General features: G+C 38.4%; 1 protein-coding gene and 1 long non-coding RNA gene across 4 annotated transcripts; one reads left to right on the top strand and one right to left on the bottom strand.

The window, feature by feature from the left end:
• Nucleotides 1-878: 878 nt before the first annotated feature.
• AADAT (aminoadipate aminotransferase) lies at nucleotides 879-17,170 on the bottom strand. 2 transcript variants are annotated; one of them, XM_066317601.1, is made up of 14 exons: nucleotides 17,121-17,170; nucleotides 16,148-16,216; nucleotides 14,356-14,524; nucleotides 13,212-13,344; nucleotides 12,452-12,526; nucleotides 10,948-11,157; nucleotides 10,365-10,430; nucleotides 9,083-9,165; nucleotides 7,736-7,832; nucleotides 6,857-6,918; nucleotides 4,297-4,361; nucleotides 3,706-3,812; nucleotides 2,964-3,065; nucleotides 879-1,788 (listed from the first exon to the last, which is right to left on the bottom strand). In XM_066317601.1, exons 1-14 carry the CDS (start codon nucleotides 17,167-17,169, stop codon nucleotides 1,747-1,749), a joined length of 1,329 nt encoding a protein of 442 aa, XP_066173698.1. In that variant the 5' UTR covers nucleotide 17,170; the 3' UTR covers nucleotides 879-1,746. The 2 variants fall into 2 exon arrangements, with proteins under 2 accessions (XP_066173698.1, XP_066173699.1); XM_066317602.1 differs by having other exon boundaries at nucleotides 17,117-17,141.
• Nucleotides 5,818-15,204, top strand: LOC136360395 (uncharacterized). Of its 2 annotated transcripts, none has more exons than XR_010743461.1 (3): nucleotides 5,818-5,868; nucleotides 11,289-11,400; nucleotides 14,932-15,204. It is a non-coding gene; the product is annotated as an uncharacterized lncRNA (long non-coding RNA). The 2 variants fall into 2 exon arrangements; XR_010743460.1 differs by lacking the exon at nucleotides 5,818-5,868 and adding an exon at nucleotides 8,537-8,937.
• Nucleotides 17,171-18,239: the final 1,069 nt, after the last annotated feature.

The raw sequence follows: 18,239 nt of genomic DNA, 5'->3' as shown, positions 1-18,239 counted from the left end.
CCTGAGAACTAAAATCAGTATTAAATGATGCTACATTTATTCCTCTATAAAAATATTATTTTAATTAAACAGACACATCAATTTGTTGAATAATTTTTGCAACTGATCCCAAGATAAAAATTGCATCAGAGTTATCACAATTTCTACATATGCTTATGAAAGTGAGTTGAGATGTGAATACTTCCTGTTGTAGCACTGCACTGCTAGTGTGGATCCCCCATTAGCACCATCAAACCGTGTAAAATGGGACAAGTTTGTCTTCAAAGACAGTGTTGGCACCCTGCGAGCAGATTTGAAACTGCAGGCTAAAAATTGGATTTAGCTAAAAGCTACAGTAATCTGGGAATTGAGCAAAGGATTGATCTTAGATATGCTGTTCAAGATGGCATGGATGTGTGACTAAATTAAAATGCTTCAGTCAGACAAGAAAATTGATGCTGGGCTGGAAGCATGATCCCACCAATGGGAGGGATGCTAGGAAAGGCATACATCTGTGCTAGTTTGTTGTGACACATGCTATTTATAACTAGAGGGGAAAGAAGGAATGAAAATTATTGTAAGTATTAAAATCCTGCCTGTTGTGAAACTTCCAGTAAAGCAAGGTTGTGCCTGGCTGTTACTTGCTTGGGTTGCCTGGGCTGCTGAATGGCTAATTAGATCCTTGAACAACGTTTTACTTTGAAATTCTGAACAGTTGCACATAAAGAAACAGCCATCTGACACTGGTGGAAAACCACAGTGGTTTCATCCAACCAGTAAAGAAAACTGAAGTCACTAATCCAAATGGGAAGTCTTGGAGAATCAGTTCAGCTGAAACTTTCTGAAGGTTTGTACCTGTTGCTGAATATCAAATGTTTGGGATGACAATAACCAATGCATAAGAGACTGAAACATTTCTTTATTTTTTCATTTTGTTTTCATCTGGCAGTGTCAGGGTAGTGGCCATTCCACCATGTCCCCTGTTCAGGTACTTACACTCTCCATCTGATTGAATAACCAAGAGTGGTTCCTTTAGCACATCACATGCCTTGGCAAACCAGAGATTTTCTAACACAGGTGCAATGTAATTATTCACAGACTGAAGTAAAACCCAGCAATCAGAATATCTTTTACAAATTAGACAATGAGCTGCAATGCCCTTGTAAATTGCAAGGGACCTCAGTTTATTTGCTATCATAGCCTCATTTTTCTGTATTAGTTTCAATTTTTTAACATTCTTACATCAGTTTTACCTGACAACACTTCAGTAAAATTAAATACTGATCCTCAAATCATTAAAACCAGATGCCATACAATAGGACTAGAATGGAAGTGACACATGAAACAATTCCAATGTAAGATTTTGGAGGAATGTATTAGTTAGTGGCTAAGACTACCTTGAGTGCAACTTTCTAAGTAAATGATTTCTATTTCCCAACTCAAATGGAAAACACAAGTCAAAACAAAAATCAATTCAAATTTAACAAAACCACGATTTTACAGGAAACAGAACATTTTGGGTTTGAGTATTCTAAATGTTTTTGAACTGGATATATTTAGTAATGCTATGTCCTGTCAAAAAAAACCCAAAAACTTAGGCAAATAGTTTTTCACTTTCATTTTCTGTCCTTTTTTTTTAGCTGAAAAGGTCTAAGGAAAAATCCACTGTATTGTGCTTGCTTATAAAAGTGTTCTGATGAAATCCAAATGTTAATAAATATTTTCTGGAGATGGTTATTATTACTGCAAGAGCTCTATTTAGCTTTTTCACAAAGATTCTTTTATAAGGTCAGCCAGTCTCTTGAAGGCCTGCAATGACAAATACGGTTCACATTTATATTTCAGCATTACATGTGTAGGGAAAACATCAAACCTGTAAAGCTATAAACCTGCCCTAACCATATAGAATCAATATTTTATAATGCAAAGTTCTACTGATATTCTCTCTTTTCCTCTTGTAAAATCATGTATGGGCTTTGACTGCACAAAGCTTCTGATTCTCTGATAGAAAATAAAAGGCTGAGATTTCTGAAACAGAAGAATGCATATATTGATGTTCAAAGGTTATTTGGAGATCAGATGTAACTTCTAACAAACCAGTGATCCCTGAAAGACTATATCTTTTAAGTTAACATTACAGCTCGGAGGCTCTAAAAGTGAAAAAAAGGAAGAACAGTTGAGTGGGAATTTTTATACACAAAAATACAGCTTGACTGTCAATAGTATGGTTATGAATTACTTTCCCAAAGGAAAAAAAAATAGAAGAAATACAGAAGAACTGAAAAGGCAATAGAAGCACTTACCTATTGCAAACCTTGACAACTGCCTGAAAGTACAACTAGAAATATTGAACAGTTTCAAGCACCCCAATCAAATCAGTATTAAATCTGCACAAATAAATGTATCTTATCTTTTCTCCCACTGATTTTATAGATAGAGCCCAATAATATCAAATATGCTCCTAAAACAAGATTAGTTCCCAAGTAATAAAATAAGGCATGTATGTAAATTGTATGAAAGAAAACAAATATTCCTTCTTACAAAGAATTGCCAACACACACACACAAAACAACACAGATAATTCAATCTCAGAATCTCAGGAATGCAAAGTCTGAAAGACACATGGCACCTGCTAATGCTTAAGCAAATAGCAGGTCTTACTACTTACTCTGGCTTCAGTAAAGCTTTAATAATTAATGTCTGGGAGGTTTAAGTGTGAGACACTGTGTGTATGAGATACACAGAAAAATTTTAAATGGTCCTAGAAATTTGGTATCTTGCAGGTCATTTGGATAAGTATCTTGGTTAATTAAGGAACAGCTAATACTGCTGCAGAAGTACTGCTTAATCACCTACAGATTAAAACCTCTAACATTCAAGAAAAAAATGTAAGAAGAAGGATGTACAAATAAAGGAGCATTACTGTGTGAGAAACTGTCTTGATAAGAATGTAAAAAAAAAAAAAAAAAAAAAGAAAATCTCACCATATCCATCTGGGCAGGAGAAGGCAGAGAGAAGGAGGCTCTTACATAAGAACTAGGCTCTGAACTATCAATATTGAATGCTCCTCCAGGAACCAGTAATACCTACAAAAAATTGTTTAACCACATAGTTATTACCACTTGTACATTTTTAAAACACTATGCTAAAATAAATTTGAGAAAACTCAGTGCTTACACATTTGTATCAGAACATGGTGTAATATGTTCTTTTTTTTTTTAAATGAGGAGACAAAAATATGCAACCTATAACCAGATTTTTCATAATAAAACCAAAAGTTCTTTGGTTACTAGTTCTCATTTATATCATCCCAATGCTTAGAAGCACCTGGGGTGTAGCTTATTCAGTATACAGTGCTGGGTCTTATAAATTGGAGAAATAAAATCAAACTTAATTTCTCTCATTCAAAAAAAATTGCTCAACAGCCATCATACATATAGTTATACATATTAATATTATATATACATGTCATATACAATGACATATTGTACCATACATTATATTGGTTTCAATCGAAGTAAACTGATAAAGTATCAGCATCTGAATAGAGTAATGAAAATATCTTGTTAATCAATAACTATGCCACAGTGCCTGACTTGCAGACTTATTGATGATGCAGAGCAAGTTTCCATGCTTTTTCATGTGTGCACATGTGGATAGATACTGATATCTTATCCCTCCCTTTTTTAATTTTGAGATCATAAATCATTAAATCACATGTCATACTTCTTTCTTCAAAGCCTTTTCCATTATCAGCTGCTGAGTATCAGAAATACCCTTAATTTTGATCCATAAGAACATGCCAGCAGCAGGAGGGTACCATTCTGCCAAGTCTGGAGAAAGAGAGAGAGAAAACGGAATCAAGGAAGAAACTTAAGCTCTACTTCTAATAGATACATCATAAATTCAGAGATGTTTTGGATTTGCTGATACAAACACTATTATTATTATTACTGTAGTGATTTTTTGTATCTTCTTTTAAATTAAGATCACTGTTTCAGAGACTTTTTAAAGAAAGATTTTAAACATCAACAGTATAAGAACATAATGAACCAAAATACAGCTCTTTGTAAAATTGCTTTAAATAGTAATCTGGTGAGCTTTTTCTCATCATCATCTATCTCCCTGTCCTACCAGAAAGCATAAAAATGCAGCAATAGAGAATTTGTCCAAAGCTTAATATTTAATGCAATTTATTTGCTTATAGTGCTTATCTGTCACTTCAGTCAAGAGATGAACTTAAGTGATTTTTCTTGAGCACAAAGATGATAAATAGCTAGCAAAAATTTTAAGTGATTATCTGTGTTGCACTCTGACCTTTTAACCACTTGTCAGCAGCAGAGAGCATTGCATCCCGCTGGACCCTGTAGAAGTCCACCACTCTGAAAGCAGATAATCAGTTGAAAGTCATGAACTTGTATCACTTCAGAGTCTATTTGTTTCTGAAGGCAGAAAGAAAGCTTTTCTACTTGAACAACTCAAGTGCACATTTAATAGAAATATAAGCTTATCATAGGTAGGTGCAACAGAGCAAATATACTGTGTGTATAAAACTTCGTATATGTATCCAAGAAGTCTTTACTGCTTCACTGCATCTCCAGCAAAGTACTGATTGCCCAGACAGAGGAAGTCTCTGTGTGGCTGCTTCTTCAGCTTTACACTTACCAAAGAAACCTTTTATATACTACATCCATTCTGTCTATTACAGCAGTAGATACAAGTACTGTTAACTGTATTTAGCACACAAAGCACATACACTTAAGAAAATTAGGGACTAAAACATATGCAAAAGCACAGACTTAATATTTGTGCATTTGGGTTGAATTTGTATAATAGGTACACATGGAAATTACATTTAAGTAAAAGTAAACAGCAAATTAAAAAGCAAAGTAAAAAGCAAACCATATGATAAACCTGTCATAACTATTTGACAGCTTCCCCTTTTCTAAACTTTTGAACCTATCTCCTTCATACTTTAAGTAACAGTTTCAAATAATTTATTCTTTTACTGGGAAAAATGACCCTAACCCAGGTTTCACCACAGATCATGTGCAATGGCTTTTGTTGACATAAAATGACACAGCTGTGCAATGGAAGACACAAGAGAAATGCCTGATACTGAGTTCATAATTCAAATGCAAATGTGTTCCCCTGTCTTGAGAAGACATCCTTAATAATTTGCATAATTTACATAATTTAACATTTGTACTTTTAAAAATACTCTCTGAACCATTAGCTTTGATTTCTGGATGTATTTTATTACACCAATACCTCCAGAGACTTAAACAGTTTTGGGGCTCAGCTATATCTACTGCTATATTCTATATCAAAGACTAAATGTCCTTTCTGCAGTTTTTTACAAAAATTGCAAATTCTGTTACAAAGTTTTTACTTGTTACCACTTTAATTACATGTTGAAATCATAATAATTAGTAAGATGAAACTTCCCAAAAAATGTAGCTATTCCAAAAAACAATCAACTCCAAAGTCTGATCTAACACCTCACCCCTGTACAAAGGAAATCAACTGGAAGAGATTGCAGTCAGCTGGGCCTAATCAATAAGGTTATAAAGCATTGCAGCTGCCCTACTGCAGCCCTATTTTCATTAATTTAAGGGGAAGAACGGCCTTTGGGTTTGAGCAAGACTGACTTTTGACCAGCAAGAAAGAGGTAAGTGAAGAGATGTATTTTGGATTTATTTTTTGGGAACTACTGGGCATTGAGCTGAAGTACAGTCCAAGTTTCTCTGTGAGACTTATCTTTATGTTCCCAAATCTTAAAACAAAACAATGCTAAGGTTGGTGTGTCTGTGAGAAGAGGCTTAACTATCTGTATCAGAAGAGAAACAGAACCTGGTGTAAAATGACTGCCAAGAGATGACACAAAAAGTAAGTAGACTACAAAAAGTTGTTGATTCAGAAGGTCATTCTAGAAGTGGATAGTTATTAAATGAGAAAACATAGCATGCTATAGCATGTCTCATCACTTTATGAAGTCTTGTGTCTTAACTGAATGGTTTTCTTTTTTTTTTTTTTTCCAAATATTGCTGCTTACAGTATGAACATCAGGGGAACACAAGTGGTTGTTACAGTGAGATCTAAGAACTTTTTGCATGTTTTGCTCATGTTGCTGTTACAGGCCTTTGCAGAGTGTAGCACACTCCTACTGAAGTGAGAACTTGGGACTCTAATGGTATCCAAGTAGAGCATATAAAATGAGACACTGACAGTTAAGAGAAACTATGCTCCTCCTGCATAATAAATGAAAGCTAAATGTGTGTCAGCATGCAAGAAAGGCTGTGTGAGTTAGATGGTAGCCTAGTGCTCTCTCTAATAGTGAGAGGCAATGTTCATGCAACGTTTAGTGTGTGTAGATAGACCTCACTGTTTTTCCATCAGTGTCCAAATGACATCAAGGATGGCAGGAGTGTAAATTTCTGCTAATTTAGTGAAGGAAGAACTCCCTTTATAAAGGCTATGTTGACTCCTTCTCAATGGATTCTGTGCTCAGTGATCTCAGCTTTTGCTGTAGACTCTAACACTTACGCAGGGATCAAAATTTTATTCACTGGCTTGAAGCTTCCAGAATCTTCTCAAGTTCACTTCAGGTGGGGGCTGCATGATGTTTGTGCCAGTGGACTGGTGGATTGTCTGCCTGGAGTGGCAGGCAATATGCCCTGACCTGCCTGACTGCAACTTCACACTGTGTCTCTTCAGGGCTCTTGTGTGAACCCAACAGTCTTGGTGACCTGCCTTGCCTACTTGACCTTATACTGGTTTACTTATACTTATACTTGTTTACTACAAAAAATGTTTGATGTAGGTGACAAGTAGCAGAATGACAGATGATGGGATTCAGCATATGACATAACCATACCTGTCTATATGCTCCAAGAAACCCTTTTGTCCCCATTGTTGAAGCAGCTGTGATATCATAACCTAAAGAAATAAAACACATCATCAATACCATGTTTTAAACAGGACTTTCCCCAATCATCAAGAGATCAATAGCCAGATGCATTATTCAACATTCCCCACACATGAAATTGCATGAGGTTTTTCTTGGAGCCCTTTATAACCAGAGGTGTGCCAGGGTCGATACAGTCCATGTTACTGGTATCTCCAAGGATCATGGCAGTATTTGGAAGCTGGGCTGGGGGGAAGGAAAAATGGATGAAGAGCTAAATATGATAACTGGGGAGAAAGACAATGTATATTGCTTTACCTTTGTGTCCATACTGGCCTCTCTGCTATAATAGTGCCTCTGTGATGAACTAATGGAGCTGGAAGATGGAAGCTGTATTTAGATGTGTTTGGTGTCTCCTTGTTATTAACCATAAAGGGGATGCAGTTGTCAGCTTGCTTTGAAATGTTTTTGTGGGTTGCTAGTATTGTTTTATTGAAAAGTAGAATAAAAAATAATAAATGAGGGTTTCTTCCATGCTGTGCTTTACATTGAGGTTTTTCAAACGAACCTACCAGGAAGAGATAAAGTATTTCAAATCTTGATTCTTGAAATCTGAGGGTTAAGGGGTATCAGCTGCACTATCCATGTTCTGAGACAACCCTCTAGCTCTGGTTCTGAGTTCTATGGCTGTCTCTCTTCCTTTGGCAGAATTGACATTGAATGTGCATAAGCAAAACTGCAAAAATGCAGAGCAACTGTAAAAGCACAAAGCTGTTTGCTTGTGGTTTCTTGTAACTTGGAATATACTGTCTTCTCCAAATACAATTCATTTGGTGGCTTGGTACTTGCCTGTGTGAAAGTGCTGGTGTGCATTGTTGACACCTGAATATGTAGAACAACTCTGTCGATGAGAGGTTTGGGACCCGTCAGAAAACCTATTCTTAAACTAGAAACCAAAGAAACAAAAAGTTACTACAGAAATGAAATATCCTAATACTTTGTCTGAGTTATATGTGGGAAAATGTGCAGCCTATTTTACACTATCAATAAAACACTATTTTATTGATAGTGTAAGGATCTCTTATGCATTCAAATTTATCTCTATCTTCATACTGCTGTCAGGTTATACAATTTAGAAGCTGAGTATCAAAGTCATGAAATAAAAGCACTTAAGAGGTTTTAATGCTTATAGTAGCTTCTTAGTTATGAGGCTTCAGGACAAAATCTGTGTTTGCAAGAATCATAGAGAAGGAAAGATAGGTTTTTCCCATACTGGAAGATCGTGAATGCTCAGGCTTTAAGACAAACAGATAAGTGGCAAATGGCTTTATTCTTTCACTCCCTTTCAGTACTGCAGAAGAAATGGAATTTAGATTGATAAACTAGATGGTTACTTTTGCTTCTAATTATTATCCATCTTTACAGACTGGCTGAAATTTTTATTTGAAGAAAAATAGAAACAGTAAACTCATATGTGTTTTTGGAAAAGACAGTACCACTATCTACTAAAAGATGCCATTTTGTGATGTCACTTCTGAAAATGCAATCACACTTTAGCATTATGTTGTCTTCTTACTTTCTATAGGATGGGTTATAATCTATCATCTGCCAATGCAGAATTTGCATTAATTTTTTTGTAACTATTAAGTTAACAGACAAAAGCAATCAGAAAATCAAATACATTGACTTGTGTGAAATGGAAAACAGCCAAATTAGGTTTCTTCATGCAGGTGGAAACAACCTGAAAGAACTAGAACGCTAGATATTAGTACAACCCTGAGAATAGTTTCTGAAGAATGATTATTTCTGTTCTGTATTACAAGTTCAGGGAGCTTGCAGGAATAGTAAGAGATAGATAAAAACAGAAATGGAAAAAAGAAGAGAGGAAAGCTCCTAAGAGTTCCAGGAGCAGAGCTGGAATCCAGCATCTGTCGTTCTGCCTAGATGGTGCCTGCAAGAATGGGCTGCCTGCTGGAGGAGAGGCTTAACTATCTGCATCAGAAGAGAAACAGAACCTGGAGTAAAATGACTGCCAAGAGGCGACATGAAAAGTGAGTAGACTGCAAAAAGCCATTGATTCAGAAGTTCATTCCAGAAATGGATATTAAATGAGAAAACACTATGACGTGTCTCATCACTTCATATGGAGTCTTGTGCCTTAACTGATTAGGGAACACTAAGTGGTCTGCATCTTACCCAGATGAGAGTATTTTAGAGAAAGAGTCAGTCCTGATAACTCGGCCATCCACATCCATTGAGAGGAAAGTTGGAGCCCATGGCTTGAAATAAAAAAAAACCAAAAAATAAAATTCAAGGTGCTAGTAAGTATTATAATGGGTTTATTTTTTTTACTATGAAGAATTCATTTCTCAAATATGTATTCAAAGGAAAACAGGGCAGTAACTTGCTGACAAGTGATTATTTAGCCTAGCTTTCTGAGATACCATTACAATATTCTGTGAATGTCTTCAAGAAACCAGATTTGTTATTTTTTTGATGATTCCTTAGCCCACTGTTCAGCATACAAATGTTCAGTTAAAGTATTGGTATGATGCCATAAGAAGGAGAGAGAAATCATAATTTTTCTGCTAGGATTTCTTGTGGAGTAAAGAGGTACTGCAACTTCTAAAATGGAGCCTTGAAGCATTTTGCTTTGCTATATTAAAAAATGAAATCAGGAGATATGACCAAACTGTGAAGATCTGATTCCAGCATACTTTTTCCTTATCAAGAATTCTGGTTTTACATCTTCTCCTCTACATTTTCTTACAAAATTTCACAATACTATTCAATGAGTAAGTGAAGCAGTTTTACTGCCTGCCTCCTTCCATAAAAATGTATTTCAAAAGGGAAAATTCTGACCTTTATCTTCTACCAATGTTTTATTGCTTTGTAAGACCTGTTTTGACTTCTGAAGTTAGGTATTTTTAAAGACTGAGTAACTGTAGAGTCAAGTATGAAATTTGTGGAAAATTTACATGAAGAAGGGATATACAGTATCCCTTCAGTACTGCTATCTGCAGTACCTAGGAGAACTCCCAGATCCACCAAAAGGCAAAGGAATAAAAATGGGGTTCAGTAGATGCAGATGCAGATCTATCTACTGCAGATAGATAGGCAGTCTTCTGCTGAATGAAAGAAGAGACAGGGAGAAAGGAACATTAAGAGGCTGCAAATTTCAAGTGTTGCTTCAGTGACATATTTGCTTTGCCCTGCAAAGTCTGTGTCATTTTCTGATTATTGATAAATTCTAGTCTGTATGAGGCTTGAGAAATTTGAACCACTAATTAATAGGACATAAAATACCATAAAGGGCAAAATGACTGAAAGGGACCACAGACTGTGAGGCCTACAACTGCCTTGGTAGGACATGAGGAGGCATGCAGGAAGGTCCAGGGCTCAAACCTTAGTTCTCTCCTGAAACCTTAGTTTCTTCCAGGAAATAAGGTGTTAGTAAGAATTATGAAAGACAAATTACCTTTTCAAATTGAAGAAAGTAGTAAGGATCATCCTCTATTATGAGAAAATCGTATTTTCTTGCAAGCTAAATAAATTAATAAAAAGTAACAAAGGGAATGAAAGTTAAAGACACTGCCAATTCAGTCAGGGTTTTTTTTTTTTTTTTTTTTTTTTTTTTTTTTAAACCAGCATTGTATTATGATTCTATTGACTGTTCAGTCATTATCCCCATAATGAGAAGCCTTCAAGTGCCTGATTTAGATATCAAAAAATTGTAATAGTAACCATGGTACCTGTAGTACATGGACCCTTGTATTCAAGTGAAGCTCTGTTCCATGTGGTATTCAAACTGGGCAGGCAATGTGCAGCAAGTCCAGTTAGAAGCCCATGACAAAGCTGCCAGTGGGCTATCATCGAAAAACAGTTTACCTGAGGCACAGTTTACCTCTGAAGAGCTGTTGTGAAAGAGATTCTGCTAGAAACAAGTGCTAGGACGAATGTCTACTGGACCAATAATGGGCCCAAATACCACACATGGGATGCCTTCAACTGAAACAGACTGATATTTATCTATTTCCACCTACAAGACCACAGCTCCATACCTGGTAAATCTCCTTTTTGCGTTCAGCGGTCAGCGAGTTGCCAGTTGGGTTGCATCCATTTGGAATAGTGTACAGGAATTTGGGGAGGTGATTACTACAATTTTTTACATCCTCTGGGCTCCAAGCAGACAGAATTTCTTTTAGAGCTTTTGGAATAATGCCATGTTGGTCACTAGGAATATTAATTATATTACAACCCAAGGGTCTCAGCTGTTGATGGAAGGAAAAAAACCTGTCATGATTGTGTAATTCAAAGGTGTTTCTTTTTGTCATTGGCACCATTAAAAATTTCATCAATATTAAGGTTGTGGTGTGTTTTTCTTTTTTTTTTTTTTAAATAGATATCTCAAGCTCCATGAGTCAAATAAAAGTTTGCCTGAATTTGCTGTAAGGCTTGTCAAACTTACCACATTACTCTTTAATTGTCCTACTAAGCCAACTCAGAAGAAATCAGTAACTCCTATGTTCAATTGCTGCTCTTCTCTAGGAAATCAGATTTGGTTTTTCAAGCAGAAGGGGAGTTTGTAAATCTGAACTGTTCTCTCAGGACTTCTCATGCTCTCACCACAGACAGTTAAGGTCACAGAACCTTTGTTTCCTACTGACAATTTACACTCTACTTTGGTGGAAATGTCAGAGCTTTACGCTACTCTTCACTGACAAAGGGCAAAGAATCTGTTCTCGATAGATATATTCAGCAATACAAAGGAGAATGAAATGATGCTACTGCAGTGACATGTTGACAGGAGTATGAAAAAATATAGGTAAAATACCAATGAAAAAGCTTGCTGTCTCTCCTCTGTGGAATTTCAATTTGTACCATGTAGTGCTCTGCATTTTTAAGTAAAACTGCAAGCTGCTGTATTGTCAAAATACATTCCTAAAAAAAGTACAGTAGATTAGACTATATACTCAAATTTAGGACAGCAAGCAATAACAATTTATTTTGATGCAAGGAGGAACAACTGAATTTGTGGTGTATTTATTCTAACCCTTCATGCAACTCTTAGGTGTTTTGAGCTGAGATTTAATTTTAAACTGATTAAACTACTTTTCAGAAGTAAACTTTGCTGCTTTTGTATAGTTGTCACTAATTCATATTGTCATACTCATAGTGTATCAGGCCTATTCTAATATTATACTATTTATAGCTATTGTATGCTCTGATCATGAAATATTCAGGTAAACATGCTGACATGTTAACAAACCCACTTGTTATAAATTTAATTCACTCAAACTAGGTCCTGATGGTTTTTTGTGATCTTAGCCCTTGAATGTAGTGTTTGGAAGAGGAACTCCAAATAGCTTTCATAGAACTTTTAGTAAAAAACCTTCTATGAGTTAATATTTATGACCTTAACTGGTTGGACACTAAAATCTTGAGTCTTAGGTATGTTTTTTATGGTAAATACAGACAAGATTTATAAGAATGCAGATTAGGCACTAATCTGCTGTTTAGTTCAACTGTAACATTCACAATGTTTTGTAGCTAAGGAATACTTACAGCTGCTAGTGTCCCAGAGTACGTGGGTGCATCCAAAAGGATGTTGTCTCCAGGATTAATGAGCATTTCAAATACCTGCAAAAGAAAAGATTCTGTTTTAAAGATTGTTCGGGTTTTGTACATGTGTTTCATACTTTTGACTTCTAAGTGGGATTACATATCTTGATTTGATATTAGTAATTCCCTAACCATATAATTATCCTGTCAGTCAGAAAGGCAATGAACAGATGAAAAATCTGCCTTAGAGCCAAATTAAGATAGGTTACCAACTTGACATGGAAAGACAGTGCTCTGAAGCACCCTTTCTACTGTGTAAGTTATAGAAAGAATCAACTTATCAGCAGTGAGAGTGGACTGGAAAGGATAATTATTTCAGGAAGTAAAACCCCAAAAAATCAGGAATTAAAAAGAAAGAAGAAATGTATTTAGAATAGAGTTATGGTAAATCATCTATGCACTACTTATTGCACTACTTGAGTAACATGAAATGTTACCTTACAGCATATTTTCTACACAGGCTCTTTGGTTACTCGACCTTTCATGCAATCCTGACAGTCTAGAATGTCACTTCAATTTTATTTCATTTCCCTTATCTCGTATATGAACCTAGAGTAATTCATATCTATGGAGAAAGAGTACCTGAAACTGTATCGTGCATATAGTTATAGAGGGCACTTAATGCTGAGTATAGCTGAACTGATGGAAGAATAAACATCTCTCTAAGTGAAATGCTTCTAACATATGAATCTTTTGGTCTTACTTTGCACAAGCCTTCCTGGCTGCCAGTTGTGACACAGACTTCCATCTGTCCTTGCTCAGGACTGTACTTGGCTGTGGGGGGATCATGTAAATTCTGCTGGAAATCTTTTAGCCAAGACAACAGCTCTGGAATCCTGGAAAGTAAATAAGAAGTCATATCTAAGACCTTATATAGGCCAAAGCTGGCCTGTTCCTCTAAATCCCTGCCAAATGTAGCATGCAGTCCTGAGTTTGATTTCAATTGTCACATAGATACACTTAAATGAAATTGTTATGAGTGCTTTATCAAATTAAGAAAATGAGATGGGCATCTGTGGTCCATACGCCAAACCATCCTAGTGAAATCTGGGCAGAAATTATTTGCCAAGGATGAAACAGGGTGGAGGCTGAACAATACCCACTCCTAGAAATGACCATTCTTTACTTGAATGTGGCAGTGTGACAAAGTTCTTGAAGCTGCTTATAACCTGCTGCTGATTACAAGAATTTCTAAAACACATTTTCCAAAAAAAGTCTTAAGATCTTGTAGGATGTTCATAAATGGCTGGGTTCAGTAAAATACTAAGAAAAGTCTTAACTGATGCTGTGTCTCTTTAGGTACCCAAGTATTTTGGCAAATGTGTTCTCACCTAACTCAGTGCTGTCTGCTGAGGAGTTTACATGAGCACTAAAGTAATGTAATGATATGTTATTTTTGTACCAAAAATGACAGTTCTATAAATACATCCACTCAACTACCACAAGTTCTGCTTACTGACTTAAGTGTATGGTGCCAAGTGAAAAGGAATACTCAAAAACATAGAAACTATGTGTTGTAATGCAGTATTTTTAAATTACTATCTGATTTGGGAATCTGGATTCTGAAATACTAACAGCTAGGAAATGCTCTGGCTTGAGAACTACTAGGCTCAGGGTTTTAAGTGATTTAAGTGATTTTTTTTGTCTTTTTACATTAACTCATTGCAAAATTTTCCACTTCAACTCAAATGTAAATAGTGAGGCAAATTAAAAAACCCATGGATTTTGGGAATAATCTATTTTTTGAAAAAAGAGTTTTAAAAACACAGGTGACTTAATGCAATAATAAAGGATATTATGATCCTTAGCCTCTGGTATCTTGAAGTGCAAGCAGCTGTGATAGATACCCTGCTGAGGCTGAGTACTGGAGAGCTCTCTTCATCAGATCTTCCCCAATCTCAATAGGAGTTCCGTGTCCGATGTCAACAGTTGCCCTCTTAAATGGAAAAACATTAGGATTTGGTGCCCCTCCAGCCAGAGAGATGAGAGATGGAGGAGACTTCTGCATCAATTCAGCTAGAGTAAAAGGAAAACACCTTGGTTACCATTTGATTGTTACAATGGTGATTGTATCTTTTAATCAGTATTTAATAATGGCCCAGAGAACTTGTTCTGTTTTTAATTTACTTATTTAACTGTCATGAATTCAAAAAGATAACTCTTCATAAAGCTCACGTTTCTGTTAGGATTAAATAAGTGTTTGGGGGGCCCAGAGAGGGAGATACTGTAAGAACAGACTAAAACAAAAAATAATTTTAAGTTAAAAAAGCTATTTGTAATTTATTTTGAAGCAATCTGGACAGATTTGCTATTATAAAAACTGTCGTGAGTGAGCTTTTGAGCTTCAAGACTTCAAAATCTTAATGATCTACTGTTTAGACTGGCTTGAAATGAATGGCTTTGTTTTTTGTTCTGTTCTTCAGCTGATCTGGCACCTACACTTGACAGAGGATTGTAACTTTTCTATAAGGTAATGGAAATGTTTCTGGCAGCCCAGTTTTAGTGGCAGAGGCACTGTCTAAGTAATTTGCTATGAAGAAAAACTCAATTCCTACTTTTAAGTCAGTTTCACCATCATTCAGATCCAGTCTACACAGTGCAGACTGGACCTTAATCCAGCAAGGGCACTTGATTGCATTAGATCCAAGAACTCACAATGTGGCATTCATGCTCGCTTGACAGTTCTACATCAGAGAAAAGAGGACAGGTAACACCAGATCTGGCTAAAAAGGCCTGTTATCGAGTTTGTTTTCCAGTACTTACTAGCAGTCTTGAACATGGGGAGTTAATTTTTATCAATTATTTCACCAGTTTGTGCCTGTGACTTTTGGCCTGGTGAAGAGAGATTTACTTTGTCATCAAAACTGCAGGGTCAGTATGTCTCTCTACAGGAACTGTGCTACTTAATACCTTTGTTAAGATGCATATTAACGTATCATTTGAAAAAGAGGCTGCCTAGAGTGAATTACTTGACTTAGCTGTACCTGTATGAAGCATTTGAAGCAGAACAGCAAATGCAAGCCCCTTAGCAAGAGAGGAAATTGACCCCTGAAGGCTTAAGTAGTGATGTATGTCTCATGCTTGGATTCTGTCAGGTCTCTGTGGGTTTCAACTGAGTAAACAAGCAGGCAGTTAAGCTCTTCCATCTGTCACATGGAAGACAATGTAATGTGGTAGCCTAAAGATAGATTGATGTGGAAAAGGAAAGTGTAGTAATACGGAAGTGATGGGAGTGCTGAGGCATTTATGGATATGAACAGGACACAGGAAAACGAGGTGGAAAGAAACATGCTGGGACTGAATTTCAAGTCATTAGCAGTTGCTTGTTCCTGATACACAGCATAAACTCCAGGGTTCAGAGACGGCAGCAGAGACTTTTCAGACACTTGTCAAAGTGTTAATACTAATTTGTCTGTCTGCATGGGTTTCTGAAATGGTTCAAGGCTATTCACTTGATTTTGTTTTAGACTTGCTTGGCATCTCTGCTTGACAAAAGTCGAGTTATCTGGTCTTGCTCTGTCAGTTTACAGCATGGTTTTCTTTCAGACCTTTTCAAGTCTTAAGCCATGATATCCCAGCACAGACCAGAACATGGAATGGTACTTTCAGAGAAACTGGGAAGAAGAGACATGTACTCACTCAGCAGTCTTATTGGAGATGCTTTTCTTGCTGCACTCACAGTGGTGATGAACCTAGAGTAATTCATATCTATGGAGAAAGAGTAATTAGATGAACATGAAGCTAGAAAAGGGAGTAAGAACAGCGGTGTGCTTTTAGTATGTGCACCTCCCACAAAGTAATGCTTTTGATCTGGGTAATTTGTGGTATGCCAGTGAGCAGGAAAAAACCCCTTTCCCCTCCCTTTACTGTCAGCTCTGGAGTTTTAAAGGCAAACTACAAATCTGAAGATTTGATGGATCTTAAGCAACCATCAGCTCTCTTTTTATTTCATGAGAATCCAGCTTTATTTAGCTGTATTAAGCACTGCATTTTGAAGTGCTTTTAGGATTGCAAGCCATCATTGTAAGTCACAACACTTGTCAAGTTAGAGTGTGGTGTTTTTTTTTTTTTTTTTTTTTTTTTTTTTTTTTTTTTTTTTTTTTTTTTAAGGATAATTAAGAACGTCTTTCAAATGTATCTGATGAGTGTTTTCCTCCTTTTCCCTGGTGCCCATAGAGATTCAGTGGACACTGAGCTACAGTCCGGCAGGACGTCAGGAGGCCTGGAAAGGCCACAAGAAGGCGTCCCCTTCGAAGGGAAAGAAAGCACAGAAATGAAACGGAAGGGCAAAGACCAACCACAGCAACACGCATGTGCCGGCAGCAACTAGAAACGAGCTGCCGGGCCGCTCTGAAAAACTATCTCGTGCTTTCTAAACATACCTTTCCGAACTTCGCTCCCCTGCAGGCCGGCACAGGCGCCGTGCTGCCTATACGCAAAGGCGGGCTGGGGCTGTGCTTTAAGGGACAGCTGAGCACCGCTTCGCCGCCCTCCCCCTGCTGCCCACCCCCAGCTCCCCCGGAGGGAGCACGGAGCCCTCAGGGCCATCCCGAGCTCTCGACCGGCGCCGTCCGGCTGTCCGGAGGGCTCGGTGGCGGCCGCGGGCACCTACCGGCGGAGGGCGCGGAGCCGGCGGGCAGCGGCGGCCCCGCTGTGGGCATGGGCCGGGCCCCGCTGTGGGCATGGGCCGGCCCCGCTGTGGGCATGGGCCGGGCCCGCTGGGGCCGTGGGCCGGGCCCCGCTGTGGCCGTGGGCCGGGCCCCGCTGTGGGCATGGGCCGGGCCCCGCTGTGGCCGTGGGCCGGGCGGGGCGGGGGGCGGACACGGGCCTGGCCGGCGCTGCCGCCTGCGCGCTGGGGGCAGCTCGGCAGCGAGCTGTGCGGGCCCGTGCGGAAGCCCTAAAACGAGCGGATTCCGCGCCGGTTCCGTCTGTGCAGTGCCAGCGAAGCGAGGGCTGGAGCCCGATAGTGCGGGGACACCGCCGGGGGCTGGGCAGCCCCGGGAGAGGCGGGCGAAGCTGGGGCTGGCGGTGAGGGAAAAAGGAGGAGAATCACAGAACGGTTTGCCTTTGCAGGGCCCTCTAAGATGATCTAGTTCCTACCCCTCTGCCGCAGGCAGGGACACCTTCCCATAGACCACGTTGCTCAGAGGTCCATGCAGCTTGTCATTGAACACTTTCAGGGATGAGGCATCCACTACTTCTCTTGGAAACCTGTGGCAGTGCCTCATCGCCCTCACAGTTAAGAATTTCTCTCTGTTATCCAATCTAAACCTACTTGTTCTCAGTGTGAAGCCATTCCCACTTGGTACTTGTAAAACCCTCTCCAGCAGTCTTGTAGCCTCCCTTTGGATAGTGGAAGGTGCTCTAAGTTCTCCTTGGAGTCTTCCGGTGCTCAACCCCAATTCTTTCAGACTATTTTCGTAGAAGAGGTGCTCCGGCCTTCATGGCCCTCCTCTGCACTTGCTCCAACAGGTCAATATCTTTCCTGTGCTGGGAGCACTCCGGATGGAAGGTCTCATAAGAGCGGAGTAGGAGGGCAGAATCACCTCGCTTGTAATGGTAATGGTCACACGTTAATCAACTTTATGATGTTTCCACTAAAGGTTTTGCTCATAAAAGGAAGTAAAGTTTGAAGTTTGACGTGTGTAAGTAATTTTTTCCCCCCACAGATAAGGAGGATCAGTGGAAGGAAAAGCAGGATCTGTCCTGTCCCCCCTTAGCTGGGTGTCAC

The sequence above is a fragment of the Sylvia atricapilla genome, chromosome 4 (genome assembly GCF_009819655.1).
Source record: "Sylvia atricapilla isolate bSylAtr1 chromosome 4, bSylAtr1.pri, whole genome shotgun sequence".
Classification (NCBI taxonomy): domain Eukaryota; kingdom Metazoa; phylum Chordata; class Aves; order Passeriformes; family Sylviidae; genus Sylvia; species Sylvia atricapilla.
The sequence above is the reverse complement of the archived record's forward strand: the minus strand, read 5'-3'. Positions and strand labels throughout refer to the sequence as shown.